Here is a 19,514-nt window from a genome sequence, read left to right on the forward strand (position 1 = left end):
TGGTAGCAGGCACCTGTAGTCCCAGCTACTCAGGAGGCTGAGGCAGGAGAATGGCGTAAACCCGGGAGGCGGAGCTTGCAGTGAGCCAAGATCGCACCACTGCACTCCACCCTGGGTGACAGAGCGAGACTCCATCTCAAACAAAATTGCTAGTTATTTCAAACAGTTATGTTCAGAGCTAAGTGTAATATCTTTATATTCGATTTGCTTATGTCAGTTTGGATTTGTCAGCATTTTCCCAAGCTAGAAACTTAAAAGAATTCTAACTTTTAAACTTCCTTTATTCTGTAATCTAGTTTGCCATCAGCTGCAGTTCCTTGCATTGAAATGCCTTGGATTTGGCCTCCCGTGTCCCTGCACACACTGTCACTACTGTAATTCAGGCTCCCCCCACCTCCTTTGTGCATTGTTTACAAGGTTTCCTAGCTAGTGTCTCCAATTCCATTCTTTTTCTTTTATTCATTGTGTGCTGATCATTAACAGTCTAATCGCCTTGAAACCTAGCTTTCTAAAAATTTGATCTCTACTTAGAAGTTTTTAAGCTAAATCCAAATTGCTTCCCTCCTTCATCGTTTTCTTTTATAACAGGAATACTCTTCCTATTCCGTCTTTGTTTTTCTTTATTAATATAAATTGGCTGTCATAGAATGTGTTCTTCAATGCCCTATTTCCTGCTTATCACCAGTATAGAGGTACACACTGCACATTCCTGTCATAGAGACTTTTATCCTACTCTTCTTTAGTGCCCTCCAGTCCCTATCCTCAACCTGTTTTGGCCCCATCATTCCAGATCCTCTCATTCAAGGCCTAGCTTCTAAATTTCTTTCTTTTAGAACTTGACAACTCCTTCACATGTGTTTTTGTATCTATTCTAAATTATATTTTGAAGGAGTGTGGTGTAATGCTTTTTATTTTGGAGTCAGATAGGTGTGGGTTTAAACTTGATTTGGCCTCTTAACTTTTTGACCTTAAGCAAGTTAACCTTTCTAAGCTGTAATAGTAGAGTAATGCTTAGTATTAGAGTTCGTTGCTTGAGAGCAGAAACCCAGAATAATAGTATCATAAACAAAGTTGAAGTTTAATTTTCTCTCACATGAAGGAAGTCCAGAGGTGGGTAGTCCAGGGCCAGTATGGTAACTTCATGTTCATCTGGGATTCACACTTTTTTCCCCCTACCATTCTAGTGTGATTTCTATATCAAGATTGAGATTACCACATAGTCCAGAATGGCAGCTGGAGCTCCAGCTCTCATAGCTGCACTCCAGATAGAAGAAGGAGGGAGAGAATAAGGAAAAAGTGGCCTGCTTTTCAGCTCAGTTAGGTTTGTTTACCTAGCCTTCTGGAAGTCCCCTACAACCCTTCTGCTTACAAGCTCATTTTAGCTAGAACTTAGTCACATGACCACTACTTGCTGGGAACTTGCAGCTTGTTAGTTGGTACATTCCTGCACAAAGTAAAATTAGTGTTTTGTTACTAAGGAAGAAGAGGATAATGTGGCTACTGGCAAACTCAGCATAGTTAACTGTAGTGGTGCCTAGCACGTGGTAGGGCTTAACATGTATCTTTTTGCCTCTATTTTTTCTGTGGTCAGCTCAAATTCTTCTTTGTTTCAAGTATATCTTATTTTTCTAGCTACATTGAAAGTGTCTTGGGGGATAAGGACCATCTGTCATATTTCTTTGTTGTGCTTCTAAACACCTAACAGTGCTTGCACTTGGATCACATAACAGGAACTTAATATGTATTTGTTAATTAATTTATTTTACTTTCTACTAGGGCCATCTTTTAGTCTCTTGCTGGATTTTTTTCCCCCCATATGGGTATTTAATATTTTTCCATCAACTGTAACTAGCGGCAATCATGAGAGTTCACACTGAATATTTTCATTCCTTTGGTAATTTCTTCTTTTCTAATGCCTTAAAAATTACCCTGTGGATCAATAACCTAACATTTTATCTTTCTTTAAGTGTGTTTAAAAATTTTTTCACCTGATGCTTCAGTATAAATTCCACAAAATTGAACCCAAAAAGTAATGCATATATATATATTACGTATATCTGTTAAATAGGTATAGATCTCTACTATACCTCTTCATTGTGAATATATAAAATGTGAATTTTCTTTTCTTTTCTTTTTTTTTGGAGACAAGGTCTCACTCTATCCCAGGCTGGAGTGCAGTGGTGTGATCATGGTATCACGGCTCACTGTAGTCTTGACCTCCTGGGCTGAAGCAGTCCTCCCACCCCAGCCTCCTGAGCAGCTGGGACTACAGGTGCATATCACTATGCCTGGCTAATTTTTTTAATTTTTTTGTAGGGATGAGGTCTCACTATGTTGCCCAGGCTGGATGAGTCTTCAAAATGCTATGTTTGAAAAGTCCTCAGGAAATGATTTTTCTGTGCATATTTGGCTTACTAATTTGTTTGTAAGGAAGTTCAATGGATTGAAAAACTGCCTAGTTTTCTACCATTCACATTTCTTTGTCAAATGCTTTTGACTTCTAGTTTTCTTTTACTCCCCAACTATGGATGAGAAGAGAAGAATGGTTAGAGACAGGAACTCCCTGCAAGCAGATAAAGTTGTAGTAGTATTACTGGAAGCTTCTTTCTCATCTGCTTGACCTGACTTAATATAAAAATAGGGTCTTACAGTATCAAAGTGCCTTGGAATAGAAGAGTTTAGATGAGTTATTTTTATTCTGCTTTGGAACTCATTAGATAAATATTTTAAATATTCTCTATGGCTCCTTCAGATGTGTTATTTCACAGGCATGCATTACATCATCAGTATAGAATATACAAGTATAATACAATTTCTCTCATACCCTATCACCAAGATGCTAATATGTTTATATACTCAATCATACATATGTCTTATATAAACACATGTGGCGATACTAAGAGATGAAGATATGCTGCTGCAAATTCTTCTTGGAACAAAGGTATAAATAAATAAAAGTTATATATCATCTAGTTTTAAACACTCAAAAATAGTAGGGTAGTCATACATGAATGGTTATTTGATTTAATGTTTAGGTAGAATATTAAGTGAGTAGAGGAGAGGGGCCTCGTCTGCAGAGTAGCCACACAGTGTTAATAAGGATGAGAATAGTTTTAATATTAACTAAAAGTCACAATAATTTTATGATACTTTTTAATGATACTTTTTGTTTGGTATACAAATGACATAGAGCCATTTATAAAAAGCTGATACTTCCTTATAGCTTGACTTTATTTGGTTTTGTTCTCATAGATGTTTTCTCCCAGATGTCAGATTCCAATGGCTTAATGATATTTAGCAAGTTTGACCAGTTTCTGAAGGAAGTTCTGAAGCTCCCAACAGCTGTCTTTGAAGGGCCATCTTTTGGTTACACAGAGCACTCAGTCCGCACCTGTTTTCCACAGCAGGTAAGGACAGTTTTATAGAATCTAGGGCTAGAAGAGCGCTCTTCCCTCTCTTCACCTTCTAATAGATTTTGCCAAATTGCTTCCAGTCTAGTAAGGTCTTGAGTAGGGGAGGAAAAAAGCTTTAAAGGTGGTGGTGGGGAGTGGATGAGTAAAACCGGCGGGTAAAAATTCACCTGAAAACTCTTTTATGGGGGAACGTGGGGGTGGGGTGGGGGGGGGTGTCTTTTCGGAAAAAAATGAAATATTTTAAAGCAAAATGTTTAAGAACAAGTGTGTACATTTTTGTTACAGGACATATATTACTTTTTCAGAGGAGTTCTTGAAACCATGAGATAAGGGAATCTTGATATAAAACTGTGTAACTGTACTGCATTGTTTCCTGAGTGCTGGTGACAGGGAACACTATACAGCTCTCACCTGCCAGTATAAAATCCCTCAAGGGTACACTACCATTTTCATGTTAGAAAAAGATGGATTTTATTTCCTTCTGGTGGTTTTGACCGAGAGGCTGGAATGAGTGCGTTCCTGAAATCTTAACCATGCTTCAGAGAACTGTCTACACCTAGTAAATGGATGCTACAGCCAGTGTCCATGCCTCAGCCAGAGGATAGACACTGGCTGCAGCATCCATTTGTTAAGGTAGAGATTAGATCAAAGAAGCTTAATGTTAAACTTACCTAGAAAATTCTGGAAAGGAATTTAAAAACACTTTGCTAAAACTAATAGGTAAAAAAATTAATGGAAACAGGATATTGACATAGTCTAAAAGTATCTCCCCATAAGATATTTATTAATTACAAAAAGAACATAGTAACTTTACAGTGGAGAAACTGATCAGATATCACTTTACCAAGTGATCAAAATCCCTATCACCACTAAAGGGATAAACTGATACCGCCTGCCTCCTGATAGGACGCGTTGAGAAGTACTCAATATCACTTCTCCGGTAACTCCTGCCAAGAAAGCATAAGCTGAATCTCATCCCAAGGAAACATCAGACAAACTCCAACAAAGGAATTTCTACAACCTAACTGGCCTTTACGCTTCAAAAGTGTCAATAATAGGAAAGATTAAAAAAGACGAAGAAATGTTCTAGGTAAAAAGAGTTTAAAGAGACGTGAAAAACTGAATGAACTCACAAGCCAGGATTTTCTGTTGCTATAACGGACGTTATTGGGACAATTGGAAAAATCTAAATAAAGTTTATAGACTGGATGATAGTATTGCGTCAGTGAATGTTAACTTCCTGATTTTGATATTTGTACGTCATTATTTAAGAGCATGTCCTGTGTTTTAAAACATTTGATCTGAACTATTTAAGGATAAAGGAGCATCCTTCTGCAGTGTTAACATTTGAGGAATCTTGGTTCAGGAAAAATGGGAATTTTTTGGTAATCTGAGAACTTTTTTGTAAGTCTGAAAATTGTTGAAAGATAAAAAGCTAAACTATAAAAGGAACACATTTAAAGGTTTGAGAACTGAAAGGATGTTGTAAACTAGATCCTCCTGACCTGTGATACTCTGATTCAAAAAAGAATGAAAAACACATACACACATGCCCCCCTCCCCACCTACATACTTTTTTACATTTTAACTTAAGAATTCATGGTTATTTGAATTCAGACTTTCAAATAGTTTTTAGTTTCTTTAGAGGTTATTCAGCTTTAGCATTGAAGGTGGCACCCATGATAATGGAGAATTATTTTTAGTAACATCTGAGGAGATATTCTTCCCAAATTTGCGTATACTTTGCCTGATTGGTTTTGTGCAGATTTGCCTGTATGCACTGTTTATTTTTTCTTTCAGCATAAATGGCAATCAGCATCAGCTTTTAGCATATTAAAAATATCTCTGTGCTTCAGTTTATTCTAATGAAACATAGTTCACATTCCCCCCCTCCCCGCCCTCCAAATATGCGTTTTCAAATGATATGAGGTTGTCTGAACATAATCCTGGTACAAGAATGCCCTTCAGGTATTAATGTGCCCTTCAGGGATGTAAGTGAAGATGAGTATGATGAAGTCACAGCTCGGAGCCCCTCTCACTGCTGCTCCTGCTGCTGCCTTAGAGGTATCATCACCTTCCATGGTGGCCCACACAATATTCTGGGGTAATCTTGTGTATGATGTTCACGTGGCTTTTCACACAAGATGCTTCCTGGAGGTCAGGCTAAAGTGGATCAAGTTCTGGAATGGTACTCTTAAGCAAAACTGTATTGGAACGGGGAAGGGAATTTACACAAAGAACTATTCAGTGATGAACATTGAGAAATGGATGACAGTTATGTGGGGGTACTAAACCTAATCTTTAATTTAATTGCAACGTGAGTATTCTGATGATCAGAATACTGTTGATAATAACAGTTATTAATACTGTTGGAATAACAGTTTAAAATGTTGAAGAAATTTTAAAAAGTACAGCTGTTAATTCTAAGAATGCTATCTAGGATTCTGCAAATTAACCTTATGACATACATTTGAACTCACAACGTGATCATTACTTTTTACCTGCTTCATTCATATTCCTGTAAAAAAAATCAATCTGCATTTTTGTATGTGTCAAATTTGGAAAAGAGAAGTTTATCCCAGTCCATGAAAATGTAAAAAAAAAAAAAAAAAAAAAAAACCCTCAGAGGAAATAGAAATCACTCATAGAATATACTGATATATTGACCAAGAAATGAGACAGCTTGGACAAAGTTTCATGCTGCAAGAGTTAAATTCAATGAGTTTTTCGTTCCTTTTTGAAAATGGGCTTTTCTCATTCAGTTTGTTTTGCTTCAGTATGTGTTTCCTTAATGGGAATCAGATAGAAAACAATGTTGATACAAATTAGAAATTGCGTTGTTTTTTCATATGCACTTTTCCCCAGCATTTTGATGTTCTGTGCTGAACAAAAAAGTGATCACAATTAAAGAGAAAGTATGACTATTTTAAGAAAGGGGATGAAAATCTTGCAGTACCTTCCTTTAGGGAGAGAAGTGACTGGTTTCAAGGACCCATGAGCTGCTTCGCCTTGTGCAGTGCTGTGATGATGAAGCTGCAGCTGAGTGAAGAGGCTGTGAAGACGTTTTGCTCCTGTGCTCACATGATCGATGGACAGAATTAAGCTTTCCCCTGGATCCGATACCTAGTTTTGATGAAACCGATCTGTTTTGGAAGTTGTGTGCTCGTCTCACGAAGAAGGAAATCAGTGGCTCAGGATTGAAGGCGGAAAGACACCATCTGACAGTGACTTCAGTGCATGCGCCTGGGGGGATTTAGTTGGGCCGATTATTTTGTTTGTCCTCTATGTACAAAGCCATCTAGATTTTTAGTGGTTGTTCCAACTCTGTTTTCCTCATATGCCTTATGATTTTTAAGTCCACAGTGTTGTACTCTGCACACCTTTCCGTTACAGCATTTTGATGTAAAGAAATTTTAGCTTCTTAATGTAACACATTACAGCAGAAATTTTTTTTTTAATGATATGAAGAGAATTACACATTGGTTTATTTTAATATAGTTTTAATTCTTTTTTAAAACACATTTTTTTTTTTTGGCTTGGAAAACTAACCCAAAATAAAGTCTGTGGATTATGTAATTTAGTTGTTTTTAAAACACAAGAGAAATAAAATGCGTTTATAAGTTAATTCAGCAGAACCCATCTATTAGGATAGCTAAAATTAAATACTGATTTCAAGTATTGGTAAAGATATTTGGAACATCCAGTACTCTCAACAAACTGCAAGAAGCCTTGGTGGTTTCTTAATAAAACTAATCTGACACCTCCTCATGACCTAGCAATTAAATTAAAACCTAATCCTAGGTTTTAAGACTTTTCAGGGGTGCTCTTATCAACTATATTCATACTAGCCCCAAACCGGAAGCATCCTGGATGTCCATTATTTTAAAAAAGTTGGGGAAAAGTTAATTTAAGAGATAGTATGTCTAGAATTTGCCCCAAAATAATGAAGTTTGGAGGGAAAGTAAAAGCAAAAATGAAACCAAATTAGTCATTTGTTAAGAACTGTTGAAGCTGGATAGGCTTTTTTTTTTTTTTTTTTTTTGAGATGGAGTCTCACTCTGTTGCCCACGCTGGAGTACATTGGCACAATCTTGGCTCACTGCAACCTCTGCCTCCCAGGTTCAAGTGATTCTCCTGCCTCAGCCTCCCAAGTAGCTGGGATTACAGGTGCCTGCCACCACGCCCGGCTAATTTTTGTATTTTTAGTAGAGATGGGGTTTCACCAGGTTGACTAGGCTGATCTCGACCTCCTGATCTCAGGTGATTCTCCTGCCTCGGCCACCCAAAGTGCTGGGATTGCAGGTGTGAGCCAATGTGCCTGGCTGGGATGGGCATATTATACTATTCTCTCTACTTTGATATATTTTTAAGAATTGTAATAATAGAAAAATTGTCATTGCAAATTTGTGATTGTGATTATTATCTGAACATAGTACAGTACTGTTATAGCACCCCAAGACTAATACTTTGCTGAGTAGCCCAGATATATTAACATTCTTCAGGGTTTACAAACTAACTGACTTTCAAGGCTTAAAAGTTATTTAAAATAAGCAGTAAATGTATTTAAATTTCTCCCCAAAGTTTCCGAACTTTAGGGTTCTGAAAAGTGCAATATTTCTCCTTAGAAAGGAGATGCTATTTGTTATTTATTAGATCTTCATATTGATGGCATCTGTGGCCCGTCTAGAACGGCCACTGCCACGATGCTGGCTGCATTGGGGGAGGCAGTGGGACAGGGCTGCCTGCTCCATAGAGCTGGCGGGAGCCAGGAACAGGCTGAAGCTCCACCCTATTCTCAGTTGACAGGGTGGGAGCTTTGCCTTCCCCGGGCGCAGCTGCAGCCAGTCAAGCCATGACTGCAGACCGGGTATCTCTGCACTGTCAGGAGCCTGGGAAGGCTGCCCTTGCCCCCGCAGGCTTGGAGGTGTCTGCTCCCACTGCCTGGCCTCTCCCTGCTCCCAACGCCTGCTCCAGTGTCAGAGCGAGGCTCAGGCCAAGCTTGGGCACTGTTGCAGCCTGGCCGGGTGTGCACACGCTCGGGGCAGCATTGACATGCCGGCCCCTGCCACCTCAGCCCTCCCAGACTTTGGGCACTGACAGGCATGGGAGGAAGGCCATGGGGGGCTGAGGGCATCTTGGAACTGGCCTACAGGTGCCCTTCGGCATGAACACCTGGGTGCCATGAACAGTAGGAGGCAGACAGGCCCCTGGGTAGAAGAGCCTGGGTTCCCGGTGAAGCCCCACCTTCAAGCCAGGGAGGGCCTGAAGCCTGGGGGTCCGGCTGCCAGTCCTGTGGACTGGAGTGAGAACTTGTGCTTTTTCCAGGCCCACCCATGGCCTCCATGGACCAGACAGCATGTACTTCCTCCCCTTTAAGGCCCATAAAAGCCCTGAACTCAACCAAACTCGAACAAATGATGGGACTACCAGCTGTGGACAGGAGCTACCCACCCCAGAGTCTCCGGTCTGCTAAGAGCTTAAGAGATGATGGGACAACCAGCTGCAGAGAGGAACTACCCTGCCAGGGTCTTCTCTCTGCTGAGAGCTGAAGAGACGTCCGGACAACCAGCTGCAGAGAGGACCTACCCACTCCAGGATCTCCTCTCTGCCAAGAGCTGAACAGTTGTCAGGACATTCTGGCTGTGGAGAGGAGCTACCCACTGCGAGTCTCTTCCAGACTGTTCTGTTGCTCAATAAAGCTCCTCTTTGCCTTGCTTACCCTCCACTTGTCCACATACCTCATTCTTCCTGGGTACAGGACAAGAACTCGGGACCCACAAAATGGCAGGTCTAAAAGAGCCGTAACGCAAACAGGGCTGAAATATGCCCCTTGCTTGCCATGTTTTGGGCAACAAGAAGAAGAAAGGAGAAAAGAGCTGTACCCCTCTGGGGAGCCTAAACGTAGGAGCTCCCCAAGCCAGGGCTGTAACACCCTCCTTGGGGCTCTGCGGTTCCTGGCATCTCCAAGCTTCTGGGTGCCACCGTGTTCGCTGGTGCCAGCTGTGGAAGTAGCTTGCAGTACGCCTGGTCCAGTGCAGCCTCACAGAGAGCCACTGCCCGCGCTGGTGCCTGGAGCTGCCTGCTCCCCCTCAGCTGGAATGCCTGGCTGTGCGTAGTGGCCGGACCCCACACTCCCTCACACTCCCTTCACTGCTCTGCGCCTGGCTCGCCCTTGGCAGGCATGGGATCCAGGCTGATAGTGTGAGCCAAATGCAGCCTGCCAGGCCAAGTGGGTGGAACGAGTCCAGTGGGCCCAAGCAAAACTCGGGCAAAGGTGCCACGGGCCACAGAGATTTCCAGCGGAAACACATCACCCCGGGAATTCTGTAACAATACTGACTTTAGTTTGAAGAGTTCAACCCACCTTGCAGGCAATTTTTAATTTGATGCCTATCTTTATGAAAAGGAAACCTGAGGCTGGGCACGGTGGGCTCATGCCTGTAATCCCAGCAGGCCGAGGCGGGTGGATCACCTGAGGTCAGGAGTTCAAGACAGCCTGGCCAACATGATGAAACCTCATTTCTACTGAAAATACAAAAATTAGCCAGGTGTGGTGGCAGGCGCCTGTAGTCCCAGCTACTCAGGGGGCTGAGGTAGGAGAATTGCTTGAACCCGGGAGGCAGAGGTTGCGGTTAGCCAAGATGGCACCACAGCACTCCAGCCTGGGCAACAGAGCAAGACTCCATCTCAAAAAAAAAAAAAAAGAAAAGGAAAAGAAACCTGAATAAGCAAAGAATGGAGAGAGGGAGGAGAAATGAGCAGATAGGAGAGTAGATAACGTTCTTACAATCAATGTATGCAGGAGATACTGTTGGTAACACTTTATTTGACACCATGCCACATTTCTGTTGATTCACCAAGGCGGTGGCAATTGTATAAAAATGGGATTATACTATTGCTGGTTAATTTTAAGAATAGCAAGAATATTTCATGCCTGGAGGTGTCCTCTGATTACATTTGACAAAATACTCTCTCCAGCTATGTAGTGAAATGACTTTTCTCCTCACTTTGAAGTGAGACATCTTCTGGATGTTCTGACTTTGTTTTCCTGGACATTGAATAGAGTTTGGCAAGCATTGCCTGGCATATGTATCTATATGTGTTATTTCATAGGTATTCTAATTAAGGAGATTTTATAATCTCCATTAGCAACCCTTTGCTCCTGTGTACTTTGGTGTGGATTAGTAGTGTTTCATTGATTTGAAGATACTTTTTTACATCTTAATATTTCTGATGTCGAGATGTATAGCCAGTGATACCTCACACCATTGCAGTTGGTTAGGCCATGGTTATGATGGGCTGTCATTTCCTGCACATGCGTGAACTTGATCATAGCTGATCATTTGTTGTCACTTCAACTGAGTTGTGTCCACTTTGGGCACTACATGTGTTGTCATTTAAAATATTCTCAGAGGCTGGGAGCAGTGGCTCATGCCTTTAATCCCAGCACTTTGGGAGGGCAAGTGTGGCAGATCACAGGGTCAAGAGATGGAGACTATCCTGGCCAACATGGTGAAACCCCGTCTCTACTAAAAATACAAAAATTAGCTGGGCATGGTGGCATGCACCTGTAGTCCCAGCTACTCAGGAGGCTGAGGCCAGAGAATCGCTTGAACCCAGGAGTCAGAGGTTGCAGTGAGCCGAGATCATGCCACTGCACGATCTGCCAGCCAGTCTGGCAATAGGTGGAGACTCCGTCTCAAAGAAAAAAAAAAAAGTTATCAGAAGAGTATACTGGGATTTGGCATTAAACACAATGTTGTTATAAACGCAGAAAGGCATGGACAGAATAGAGGGGGAATGTTTCACTAACACTGGATGTTAGTGAAACAAATATTCAGCATTGGAGGAATTCTGTATTATTTTGCAAAGCAACAACCAGGTGCTTTATAGAGCCTTTTTTTTTTTTTTTTTAAATGAGGCTTTATAGAGCCTTTTTAAAAAAGAGGATATCCCCAAAGAGATGAAGCTGCATTTTTTTTTATTACTGAGATATAACCAAAATAATTTCTTGTCACACTAAAGCATTGCATCTGAAGGTAAACTAAACTGCCAAGTTCCCCTGAATAGATGAAAGGAATTTCAGTTCATCAAGAGGCTGGTGTGACCAATTCACATGTCACGAAGGATTATGGTTAATTAAGTCATTGAGTTAGTTTAATTGGCTGAGTGCTTTTCTTTCTTAAGGGTAGAAAAAAAAATAATGGTGTATCTTACAAGTGATCTTATAAGTGCATCTTAGATGGGATGAAATACAGGGTGTAGAATGGGTTTTATTATGATCAGGTCTCTATAGTAATGAGGCCTGTCTCACTAGCATAATTAGATTGAACAAAATTGTAGAGACCTAGAAGTGAGGTTTTGTTCCAGTTGGGCCTGTGAAGGAGAGAGTGTCTTACTAAATGATTCTTTACATAGAAATGACAAGTGGCTTCAAGATTGTTTTCTTTTTAGAAAAGGATTTTTGTTAGCAGTACTTGCTGTCCACATGCTCTCGGAAAGCACCCCCGACTTCCCCACTGATGATTCATGAGCTGAAAGAAGTTCCCCAGCCTGTGGGGCGTGGGGCTGTTGGTCCAGGCCCTTCTTGGTGTTCATTGGTGGCACAGTCCAGTGTGCAGTCCCATTCTGGACTTGCGATGTCTCCTCTGCCTTACTGCCTTTTGTATGACTCACTAGTATTCAAATAAAGCAGAAAAATTCATCACCCAAAAAACAAAGGACCCTGGTCTCCTCGTCACTTTATTCAGTGGCTCAGTGGCAGCCTCAGGAAGAGGAGTGTGTTTTCTCAGATGCTGCTTTTATTATTCCTTTCAATCATAAGCAAATTTGAGTTTAAATCATCATTTTGCAATGCAGCTCTGTTGATGTCCTTATTTTTCATAAAAAACTTGACTCACTCCTCATGACCTGCTGGATAAGGTTCTTATCATGACGTCATGGCTCTCACCAATCCAACCACAGCCTGTCTTTTCACCTCCATTCCTGACTGCTCCCGCTCTACCCCATCCCTCGCCTATTCCTACCCTTAGCATACCATGGGATCTTTTTAGCTGTCGCCACAGGGCCATGGGGTTGCACTGTTTAGGTCCCCCTCAGCGTTGTGCGAAAGCATCTGTCTCTCCATAGCCTTGCCAATGGCACATGTTTCTAACTTTTGAATTTTTGCCAATCTGATGGGTGAGAAATGTTATCAGTGTAGTTTTGATTTGCATTTCTCTGGTTTTGAGTGACCTGTTTTGAGTGAGTCAAAGTAGTCAAACTTTTTGTTTATATTCTTCGTTCTCACTGAAATGCCAGTAACCCCTGACTTTCTGTCTCTCCTCCAAAAAAGGCTTCAGATTCCACATCCCAGTGAAAATGTGCCTCCTTCTTTGATGTTTTTAATCTTTCACCCTAGGATTGTGTCCTCTTCTCTACTCCCGTGACATGTTACCTACAGCTCAGTTATGCCCTGAAGGGAGGGACCTTGCTGTCCTTCAGCTTTCCATCCCCAGTGACTGACAGTGTCTGGAAAACAATGGATGCTTACTATTTCCTGGATTAATTGAATGATTTTTTAAACATTTTTTTTTGAGACAGAGTCACGCTCTGTCGCCTGGGCTGGGTGTAGTGGTGCGATCTTGACTCACTGCAACCTCCACCTCCTGAGTTCAAGCAATTCTCCTGCCTCAGCCTCATGAGTAGCTGGGATTACAGGCACCTACCACTGCACCTGGCTAATTTTTGTATTTTTAGTAGAGACGGGGGTTTCGCCATGTTGGCCAGGCTGGTTTCGAACTCCTGACCTCAGGTGATCCACCCGCGTCAGCCTCCCAAAGTGTTGGCATTATAGGTGTGAGCCATCACACCCGGCCACCTGACCTTAATTGAAGGATTTTAAATTAAGTGTGACATGAGAAAATTAGTAATTTTGGTTTGAATTCTAATTGAAAGCTTAAACTTCATAATGTACTTGCATCCTCCTTGTTTTCATCAATATTATTCCATGATTTTCTCAAAGGAAATAATCTTTGCAATGAGAGAAATACAATATTTCAGAATATTTGAAGTTTTCCTAATCTTTCCTTTATCCATAACAAATAAAAATATCTCTAATAAAAAGCACAGTAACATTATATTATTTTGTCATTATAAGTTACTCTTATTTTCAGAGTCCAAAATAAATCTGTGATTTGGGGAAATTCAGTGTGAGAATAATTGAAAGGCTGCCCCTTTCAGTTACAACAGCTGTAACTCTGATTAATGTGTGTTTGCCCTTGTCAGATAAAATATCTCTATAACTATACTCAGAAGTTTGCATAAAAATGTTTTAACCTGAAAACTTTAGCAGTGTCCCTTTCAAGACAGTTAACTAAATGTCATCCATTCTTTAAATGATAAGGCAATGGGTAAATATTTATATGTTGCCCATAATAGGAGTTTTTGTTGGAAATGATGAAGTTGGAGACTGTAGCAATGATGATCTGTTGCTAAATTATTTTACTTTCTCATGTTATTTTATTGATACTGGATTTTTCATTTTTAAGGGGTTACTCCTCTCCCCTTTTAAAAATGAGAAGAGGTAGTCAAGGGTGGAGGAAGGGAAGTGAGAATGGCCTATAGGGTAATAGTTGTCAGTCTAGATTAGAGTAACAGAGAGCAGCAAACAGAAACACTTGTTTCTAAGAAAAAATATGAGACTGCGTCCAATGATAAAAGCAGTCTGTGTTTTATAGAGGGAGGCATAAATCATGGTAGTTTCGCTCAGTGGATTAGGTAGCTGTTAAAAGGATTAGAAATGAAGAATTTGTACAAAACAAAATGTTTAATAGGTTAAGTGAAAAAATAGATGATATATTTATATCTATTCTGTTCACAAGTATGTAGAAGTATATATACATCTGGAGAGAAACAGAGAAAAATGAGAATTGTGGGAATACATGATTTACATTTTATTATAGTTTGTATTAATATTAAGCTCTTAAAAATAAGGAGAAATGCAAAGAATGTGTTCAACTCAAGAGCAAAAACAAAATAAAAAGATAAGGGACAAAAAGAACCAACCTACCTTTCATAAAATTATTTATTGAGTCCTGGAATTTTAGAGATGGGAAACCTCTCCTAACAGGTCTCAAAATTTTTGGTCTCAGGACCTCATTATACTGTAAAAATTATTGAGGACCCCAAAGAGTTTTTATTTATATGGGTTAAATCTGTCAATATTTCCATATTAGAAGTTAAAATTGAGACTGGGCATGGTGGCTTACGCCTGTAATCCCAGCACTTTGAGAGGCCAAGGTGGGTGGATCCCTTGAGGTCACAAGTTCAAGACTGGCCTGGCCAACATGGTGAAACCCCATCTGTACTAAAAATACAAAAATTAGCCGGGCGTGGTGGCGCACACCTGTAGTCCCAGGTACTTGGGAGCTGAGGCAGGAGAATTGCTTGAACCTGGGAGGTAGAGGTTGCAGTGAGCCAAAATCTAGCCACTGTATTCTAGACTGGGCAACAGAGCAAGACTCTGTCTCAAAAAAAAGAAAAAAAAGTTAAGAAATAAAAGAAAATTAAGTCACTTAAAATAACATTGATGAACCTATTATATGTTAATATAAATAACATTTTTATGAAAAATAACTATTTCAAAACAAAAATTTAGTGAGAAGAGTGCCATGGTTTTATATTTTTGCATATCTGTAATATTTGCCTCAATAGAAGACACATGGATTCCCATATTTGCTTATCCATTCAATCTGTTGTGATATGCTGTTTTGGTTAAAATTTGGAAGAAAATTTGGCCCCAGACAGCTATATAGTTGGGAAAGGGAGAGTCTTTTAATAGCCTTTTCAGATAATTGTGGCTTTGTCACATTGTCTCTGGAAAACCTCACTGTATACTTTTGAGAGAATGAGATTGAAAAAGACCAATAATGTCATAGTATTATTATGAAATACTCCAAAACTCCATGAAAATGTTTAAATACCTTCCAGGGGTCCCCTGATCACACTGAGAACTGCTATTTTAGCACTTGAAAGATGAGAAAACTGAAACTCAGAGATGTTCAGTGATTTTTTCCAAATTACTTGGTTGGTGGATGACGGAGTGCTTGGACATGGCTTTGCTAGGTTCATTCCTCGTGTTTTTGGAAAATGTCAGATATGATGTGACTTTAGGACAACGTTTGGAGATTGATCCTGAGTTTATTTATGAGAGTCTTCTGAGATACCAAAATCTAATTCTACCTTGTCATCTTGAAGATTTATGAAAAACTCCATGGCCGGGTGCAGTGGTTCACGCCTGTAATCCTAGCACTTTGGGAGGCGGAGGCAGGCAGATCATGAGGTCAGGAGATCGAGACCATCCTGGCCAACATGGTGAAACCCCGTCTTACTAAAAATACAAAAATTAGCTGGGTGTGGTGGCACGTGCCTGTAAACCCAGCTTCTTGGGAGGCCGAGGCATGAGAATTGCTTGACCCAGGGAGTCGGAGATTGCAGTGAGCCAAGATTGGGCCACTGCACTGCCCTCCAGCCTGGCGACAGAGTGAGACTCCGTCTCAAAAAAAAAAAAAAAAAACTCCATGGTAGGCAAATCAAAACTTTTTAGAGAAAGTAGTATTATAAAAAGGTAATTTTTAACACATGTAAGCTATCGAAATATTAAACTTTGTGAGCCAAGATCGCGCCACTGCACTCCAGCCTGGATGACGAAGCGAGACTCTGTCTCAAAAAAAAAAAAAAAAAGATTAAATTTATGACAAAGGATATGATACATTTAATTTTGTTTGCCACTTTTTACTAGCTAAAAGTTTTCTAGCATCTTCTTCTATCTCAATAATTTTATTATATGTATGTGTGTATATACATATATACACATATATATATTTTTATATATGTGTGTGTGTGTGTGTGTGTGTGTATATATATATATTTTTTTTTAGATGGAATCTCACTGTGTCACCCAGGCTGGAATGCAGTGGTGATATCTTGGCTCACTGCAACCTCCTGGGTTCAAGCAATTATCCTGCCTTAGCCTCCCAAGTAGCTGGGATTACAGGCACCCACCACCACACCCAGCTAACTTTTGTATTTTTAGTAGAGATGGGGTTTCACTATTTTTGCCAGGCTGGTCTTGAACTATCTGCCCACCTTGGCCTCCCAAAGTGCTGTGATTACAGGTGTGAGCTGCCACACCTGGCCAATCTCAATAATTTTAAATAGACACTTTTGACTTTATCTTGATCTGTTGGTTATTTGCATGTCCATAGAGGCATTTTCCATATCTGTTCCTCCATTCAAATGTTAGGTGGCATTATGGTTTTTAATGTCATTCTCTGGTTCCTCCCATATTCCACCAAGGTCTCAAACAAGAGTATTCTTGGATCCTGAGATGGAAAACACTTAGGATAACCTTTCTTTAGCCTATTCAAGTAGGCACTTCTCACGCTTCACCATCAGTGCTCAGTAATATGTAGCGGCCCTTTGAATGGCAGCTCCATACCGCCAATTGTTCTGTCAGCCCTTTTGCATAGTTCTCAGCTCCTCCCACCCCCAGAGTAGTTCCATATTAGAAGTTAAATTGAGGAACTGTCAAATTACTTAACTACTTCCTGCTGGCCTGCAGGCTGTCTGGAGGTGAGACTGTCCCTTGGCTTTCTTCGTCTTTTCCAGATTTTTATTGCACAGCTTCTTTCCTGTTGTGCCTTCTACTCTACCTCCCTTTTCTATTCCCCATTTACCAGTTTCTTATTTTAAAGATTATTCTCAATAAGAATGACCTCAGTTTACATATACTGGAATCAAGATTCTCTCAGTTGCCAGAAAGATGCAGAGGAATAAGTCTGTCTCGTCTCGAGCCTTGTGAGATAGGAACTCTTTTTGTTTGTTTATTTTTTGTTTTTGAGATGGAGTTTTGCTCTTTTTGCTCAGGGTGGAGTGCAGTGGTGCGATCTTGGCTCACTGCAATGTCCGCCTCCCGGGTTCAAGCGATTCTCCTGCCTCAGCCTCCTGAGTAGCTGGGATTACAGGCGCCTACCACCACGCCCAGCTAATTTTTGTATTTTTAGTAGAGACGGGGTTTCACCATGTTGGCCAGGACGGTCTCGATCTCTTGACCTCGTGATCTGCCCACCTCAGCCTCCCAAAGTGCTGGGATTACAGGCGTGAGCCACCGTGCCCGGCCAAGACAGGAACTCTTGTTGGGAGGGTCCGGTGGTGGGTCCAATGGCAGCCCTGGGGGCCTCCGTCCTTCAGGCTAAGCACCACAGTGTCTTCACTCCTTGCTTCTGGTTTGTGTTAAATATATATTTTTAGTGGTAAAATCAGAGTTATTTTGTAATCAGCCAGCAATATCTTTAGGTCAGCCCTAACCAATTTTATCTTTTCTACTTTCCCCCCTTTAAACGTTGTAAGGGGAAATGCCCATATGTTTTATATCCTGTTCTGCACATTAAGAAAGTTGTGGGGCTGGGAACACAGTTACTTGGGAGAGAGCAAGGTGAAATTCTGGGTACGCTTTTGGCTTCACCCCAGACCCCATCCTGCCTCTGAATGGTGGGACCAGGACATGGAGGAGGCAGCCAACGGCCATGCACCTGCTGAGTGTGTGTCCTGTTGTCTGAGCTCTTCTTTTGGAACAATTTGAAGCGAGGTTTTCGTGTCTGGGTTACGGTCATGGAACTCTCTTGTTGAGTTGGGTGACCCTGGACTTTCAGCTCCTTTTTCCTTTTTCTTTGGAGCTGGAAAGGTATCATGTGGGCTGGAGAAAATAAAAAGAAAATTCATTAATTTGAAATACTGTGGAGAATTTGTTCTCTCTATATTATATAACTCTATTTCTATCTTATCTTTCTAGACTGCTTTCTAATTTGGTGTCTACGTGGGACATATTATTTCAGTGTTTCATATACAGTGGAAGCTTACTATATATTTGTTAAAAAGAGAAATAAAGATAGAACAGACAAATGCAGTCTAGCTAGGGCGATGGTATAACAGGAGCATTGTGATGGGCATTTGGACATGTAGGTTCCAATCTCATCCTTATCATAACTACCTCTGTGATTTTATCAAATTATTTAAACTAAGCTTCTCTTTTCTGTTCTGTAAATGAGAAAGTTGTTAAATGATGTCTAGGTGTTTGCCCTTCAAATTACGACTATTTTTTTCAATAGTTACTTATCAGATACATGTCAGGCACTGTTAGGAGAGCTAGAAATATGATGGACAACCAGCCACAGTCCCCGCTCTCGTTGATGTTGCTTTATACTTGGGTGTGAGCTGTCTTCTCTCCCCCACTGGGTAGCAGAAATAGTAACTCGAAGGACAGTCTTGGATTTGTGTCTGATTTGGGCCAGGCCACTACAAAACCTTTAAATGCTTTATTTTCCTATCTGTAAAGTGAAGATAGTCATATCTAACCTAGTTTACCTTATATAGTTGACTAAAATAAAATAATGTATGTGGAAATACATTTAAATATACTAATAGTAGTAGTGTAAAGTACAGCATGTAGTAGTGTCTGTAGAAATGTGAAATATTTTATTTTGCTGTGAAATTTACCATATAATTCACTAAAGCTTGGATGGGAAAAATCCTACATTAACTTAAACTTGGAGTTTGGAAATTGTTTAAAAATTTAAAGTATATTTGTTTTTCTTCTTTTTACAGAGAAAGATAATGCTAAATATGTTTTTAGACACGATGATGGCTGACCCTCCTCCCCAGTGCCTTGTCTGGCTACCTCTCATGCACAGGCTTGCCCATGTTGAGAATGGTAAGCAGAACTTTTATTGTTCAATTCCTCATGCTGTAGAAAGTATAGGAACTGATTATTTGCAATGTCCTTAGCTATTAATATCATTGAAAATTACAGTTGACATTTGCTCTCACTCTGTCATTTGATTTTGTGGTTTTGGCTTTCAGAAGAATATTTCTTTCAAAAAAGGGAGGATACTTACTACTTTTTTTTTTTTTTTTTTTTTTGAGACAGAGTCTCACTCTGTTGCCCCGGCTGGAGTGCTGTGGTACAATCCTGGCTCACTGCAACCTCTGCCTCCCGGGTTCAAGCGATTCTCTCATCCCAGCTACTTGGGGGGAGGCTGAGGCAGGAGAATTGCTTGAACC

At 40.5% G+C, this 19,514-nt stretch overlaps 1 protein-coding gene across 8 annotated transcripts in view; it reads left to right on the forward strand.

The window, feature by feature from the left end:
• The window catches only part of DTNB (dystrobrevin, beta), a 304,675-nt gene that overhangs the window by 70,577 nt on the left and 214,584 nt on the right, over positions 1-19,514 (forward strand). For all 8 annotated transcript variants that reach the window (XM_011972686.1, XM_011972688.1, XM_011972690.1 and 5 more), the window contains exons 5-6: positions 3,253-3,407; positions 19,059-19,164. In XM_011972686.1, coding sequence (XP_011828076.1) covers positions 3,253-3,407; positions 19,059-19,164 — 261 coding nt within the window. The remainder of the gene's footprint in view (positions 1-3,252; positions 3,408-19,058; positions 19,165-19,514) is intronic.

This window comes from Mandrillus leucophaeus, unplaced genomic scaffold (genome assembly GCF_000951045.1).
Source record: "Mandrillus leucophaeus isolate KB7577 unplaced genomic scaffold, Mleu.le_1.0 Scaffold13, whole genome shotgun sequence".
Taxonomy (NCBI): Eukaryota; Metazoa; Chordata; class Mammalia; order Primates; family Cercopithecidae; genus Mandrillus; species Mandrillus leucophaeus.